The following is a 4,920-nucleotide window of genomic DNA, read 5'->3' as shown; positions in this document are numbered from 1 at the left end:
CTGGGTGTTCATTGGAAGGACTGATGCTAAAGCTGAAACTCCAATACTTTGGCCATCTCATGCGAAGAGATGACTCATTGGAAAAGACCCTGATGCTGGGAGGGATTGGGGGCAGGAGGAGAAGGGGACAACAGAGGATGAAATGGCTGGATGGCATCACCGACTCAATGGACATGAGTTTGGGTGAACTTGGGGAGATGGTGATGGACAGGGAGGCCTGGCGTGCTGCAGTCCATAGGGTTGCAAAGAGTCGGACACGACTGAGCAACTGAACTGAACTGAACTGGAATCACCTGGAGTGTTTCTTTAAAATACAGATGCCAGTGTCCCACCCCTAGATTCTGATCCTTGGGCTGGGCTCCTGGACCTGGCAGTAGGGTTTTCAGAGCTTCTCAGATCATTCTAATATGCAGCCGAGTTTGAGAGCTACTGACCTAGACCACCCTCCTCCCCAGCCCCAGAGAATTTGGGGTTGACCCAAGGTCAGAGCTGTAACATCCCCCAGGGCACCCCAGTGCTGCACACGGGTCGCCCAGCCAGCAGCCGGAGGCCCTCTCTGCCTCCTCCATGACTGCACTGGCCACACTCAGGGCATCCTCCCCACTGTCCCTGCCAGTCGGCCTCTATCCTCACTCCTGCGGTAACAGGCTGACGCTTGCCTGTCCTCCCTGCATCCATCTTCACGGCCCGGGGCTCACCTGCAGAAGACTCACCCCAACCCTGGCGCTCCCTCCTCAAGCCTCAGCCAAGGCTTCCCGCTGCCCCTGGGGTCCTGTGCCTGGCAGGATTCTGGTCACTGGGAGCGTGTGCCCAGTGCCCCCAGCCCCCAAGCCCTGCCTCTGGTTTCTCGCAAGCTGTTTGCCCCTTGTCATCTCATTTCTCCGCCCCCTTTCCTTGTCATGCTCCCTGTCCAGATCACAACCTAAAACCCACTTTCTCGAGCGCTGACCCTTGCTCCAACCCAGGTGAACCTTGAGGACGTCCTGCTCTGTGAGTTGAGCCAGACACAGAAGCACCCACACTGCACTTTTCTATTCTATGAGGTCCCTGGAGTCGTCAGGTGCCTAAGACGCAGAAAGTAGAACGGAGGATGCTGCGGGCAGGGAGTGCAGTTAGTGTTTTATGGGGGCGGGGCTTTATTTCTGCAGGATGCCAGGAGTCCAGGAGATGGCGGTGGGGACAGTTGCAGCACAGTGTGAGTGCATTTAATGCCAGCAGACTATGCGCTGAAAAGTAGCCAGGGTGGCAGGTTTCATGTCAAGCATGTTTTACCACAATTAAAAAATATATACTTTTCGGTCACTTTCTCAGGCCTGTCCTTTGTCCTGAGGTAGCGGTACCGTCACATGTCCCCACGTCTCCACTTGTCCCCATCAGAGCATTCTCCTGTTAAAGTTTGTCTTCTTTACCAGACTGTAAGTAGGATGAAAGTGCACGATACATCCCACCTCATCCATCAACGCGCTGTCTCAGGATTGGCACAGAGCAGGTGCCCACCAAGTGGTGGTGGTGTTCAGTCACTCAGTCATGTCCGACTCTTTGCAGCCCCATGGACTGCAGCACATCAGGCTTCCCTGTCCTTCACTATCCCCCAGAGTTAGTGGGAGATATGAACTTAATGCTCAGATTCACGCCCATTGAGTCCATGATGCCAGCTAACCGTGTCATCCTCTGCTGCCCACTTCTCCCACGAAGTGTTGGTCATTCAGTCGTGTCCGACTCTTTGAGACCCCATGGACTGCAGCCCACCAGGCTCCTCCATCCATGGGGTTCTCCAGGCAAGAATACTGGAGTGGGTTGCCATTTCCTTCTCCAGGGGATCTTCCCAACCCGGGACTGAACCCGGGTCTCCTGCACTGCAGGCAGATTCTTTACCGATTGAGCTACCAGGGAAGTCCACTAAGTAGTTTTTAGTAAATGTTGAGTGAATAAGTCTCAGGTTTCCAGTTTCCCAGCCCACCCCCCACCCCGCCGCCTTCATACTTCTAGGGAAATACAATTGCTAACACAGTCAAGGCAACTTGATGTTAACACCCCACGGGTTTCAGATCAGTTGTCGAGGTGGTAAATGACAGCATTGGGTGAACTGCGTGTAGTTTGAGGCTCTGACTGACCCTCAGTGTAGATGGTGTTGGAGGCAGGTGAGCCCCAAGGGATCTTGAGACCCTTGTTCTGTCCAATAAGTGCACCAGGAAAATGCCTACCAAATGGCTGGCTTTGAGGTTTTAAGAACACCCTGTTTGGAACTGCTTCCTTGATTAATGCTGTGCTTTTTTTCTCTTTCCAATTAGATATTTATCTTTGAAAACAATATCTACTACTGTGCGCACGTCGGGAAGCAGGCCATCCGCGTGGTCTCCACTGGGAAGGAAGGCGTGATTTACAACGGCCTCAGCGACTGGCTGTACGAAGGTACGCGGGGGGCGGGGCGCCGTTCCTGTGGGCGCGGCTGCCACTGCTTCACGGCGGTTCGTGGTGGTGATGTGCACTCTGTCAGTTAAGCCCTGGTTTCTGGAGCTTCAGCTAAATTCCAGAGGGCGTGTGGAGCCCCGGGGAGCAGCAGGCGGCCGGCGGGGGCCTGCAGTGTCGGTCTCTCACTTGGTGGCCGGGTGTGGGGGGCCCCCGCCAGCCTGTGCCATGCTGGGGGTGACTCTGGAACAGGCGGGGTCTAGACTCCAAGGTCCCCTGCTCCCTTTCCGAGAGGCGGAGCACCTGGTTCTGCCTGGGGAAGACGTCAGAGGGTAAACCCCCACGGGCAGGGTGAGGTGCTGCCTGCGTGCATCCATCCACCTCGCTGGACGTTTCCTGCCACTGGGACGCCAGAGGACTCCGGCGGCGGGCGTTACTGAACCTGTGAAATCTGAGCGAGCAGCTCTTTTCTGAAGCAAGCATCTGCCTACAATGCGGGAGACCCGGGTTCAATCTCTGGGTTGGGATGATCACCTGGAGAAGGAAATGGCAGCCCACTCCAGTATTCTTGCCTGGAAAATCCCATGGACAGAGAAGCCTGTTAGGCTACAGTCCTTGGGGTTGCAAAGAGTCAGACACGACTGAGCAACTTCACTTTCACTTTCCGTGCTGATGAGAACTTTGCTGTGACGGTAACAGTCGTGTATTGATTGCTGCTAGCTGCCAGGCCCCATGCTAAGTGCTTTGGTGCCTGTTAGCACCTCATGTCACCTGCCGTAGTCCAGGCTGCTGTGATACCAATAGACCACAGTCTGGGCGGCCTGAGCACCTTCTGTCTCTTTCACATGGTCCAAGATCAGGGCTCCGGCAGTGCTGATGTCTGGTGAGGGCTCTCTTCCTGGCTTGCAGATGGCCACCTTCTCCCTGTGTCCTCACAGGACGGGGGTGTGGGGGGAGAAGGAGGGAGGGAGCAAGCTCTGGCCCCTTCATCCCGCTGGTGGAGCACTCATCCCATCATGGAGGCTCCAAAGGCCCTGCCTCCAGACACCATCACCATGGGGATTCGGTTCCATGTGAATTTTGAGAGGCCACAGACACCCCGTCCATGGCGCCCTTGAGAGCGCATTCTGAGATGAGCGTGTCACAGACGTTTCACTGCGGAGGCAGTGGTGAGGGTAGGTCATCTGCCCAAGTTGGCACACGGTCAGGGGCAATGCCCTGGGGGATGTCATTATTCAGCTGCAGGACTGCCCCTCCTGGACATGCAGGTATGGACGGGCGCCAGGCTGATAGACAGCGGGTACCCGTCTCGACCTTCCCGCCTGAGAACCCATGATCACAACAGGAATCCACCGTGCGGGGCTGGACCAGGGGCTCTGGGATGCCTGGGCGTGACCAAGCCTGGAAGAGCTCATGTTTCATTGGTGTGGTGCGTCCCTTAACCTGGGCTCTGCATTGCAGCAGCTTTTTTATATCCTGGAGAACAGAGCACAGAAACATATATGCTCAGTCCCACTTCCCACTGGAATCTCACTGAAGCCACTGAGGCTCAAGGTTCTGTGACTGGGTTTCCATTTTTTTAAATTGAGGTGGAAGTCTTTGACAGTTAAATGCACAGTTCCAAGGCCATGGTTCGGTGGGCTTACTAACATGCTCTGTGCAACCCCATCAAGGCGTAGAACGTGGGACTTCCCTGGCAGTCCAGTGGTTAAGGGTCCACGCTGCCCTGCCGGGAATGCAGGTTCAGCCCAGTGGTTAAGGGTCCATGCTGCCCTGCCAGGGGTGCAGCTTTAGTCCCTGGTTGGAGAACTGAGATGCCGCATGCCACGTGGCACAGTCAAAAAATAAAAATAAACAGTAAGAATAATAAAATAATTTCAGAAAGGAAATCCTTCAAAAGACAGAACACTCCCTCATCTCAGAAGGCCCTCCCTCCACCAAGCCCCTTCCCAGAGGCCACCACGGTCCTGATTCTGTGCAGCTGGCTTCCTGGCTGAACGCTGGAGCGCTCATCACAACGGTCCCCCTCCCTGTGGTCTCCCCGGAAGCCTCATGTTTATTCCATCGTGGTCACCACTGCTCAGAGCACCCATGGGTCTGGTTCTGAGCTGCATTCCGGGCCCCAGGAGAATCGACCTTGAGGTTTCATTGGGCTCACCCGAGGGTGTCACGGGACGAAATGGACAGTATCCACCACGCTTCTGCTGTCCTGTGACAGACAACCCTACAGGTGGCAGAAGGGTCAGGGCAACAACCCCATGGCCCCCAGAGAGGGGCGGGGCACTGGGGTCCCAGCAGGAAGAGCCTCAACCCGCTTTAGGAATAATCTTTAAAACTCCATCACCAGGAAATTGAGAATATCTTTTTTAGTATCTTCCTAATAAAAGAACTCATTGCGGTGCAATTCAAGGTAAGCTTCTGCTTGAGCAGATTGGTTGAAAAGAAATGTTTCTTTAGGGCATTTACAGGGAATTGTGTTGGTGTGATAACAGGGCCCCAATATTCTAAATC

At 54.9% G+C, this 4,920-nt stretch overlaps 1 protein-coding gene across 1 annotated transcript in view; it reads left to right on the top strand.

The window, feature by feature from the left end:
* Positions 1 to 4,920, top strand: part of DPP6 (dipeptidyl-peptidase 6) — a 281,581-nt gene that overhangs the window by 156,502 nt on the left and 120,159 nt on the right. The window contains 1 exon segment of the mRNA XM_010829360.1: positions 2,292 to 2,412. Within this exon segment, the coding sequence (XP_010827662.1) occupies positions 2,292 to 2,412 (121 nt within the window).

The sequence above is a fragment of the Bison bison genome, unplaced genomic scaffold, assembly GCF_000754665.1.
Source record: "Bison bison bison isolate TAMUID 2011002044 unplaced genomic scaffold, Bison_UMD1.0 scf7180017864503, whole genome shotgun sequence".
NCBI classification, from domain to species: domain Eukaryota; kingdom Metazoa; phylum Chordata; class Mammalia; order Artiodactyla; family Bovidae; genus Bison; species Bison bison.
This window is presented reverse-complemented; position numbering and strand designations above follow the sequence as displayed.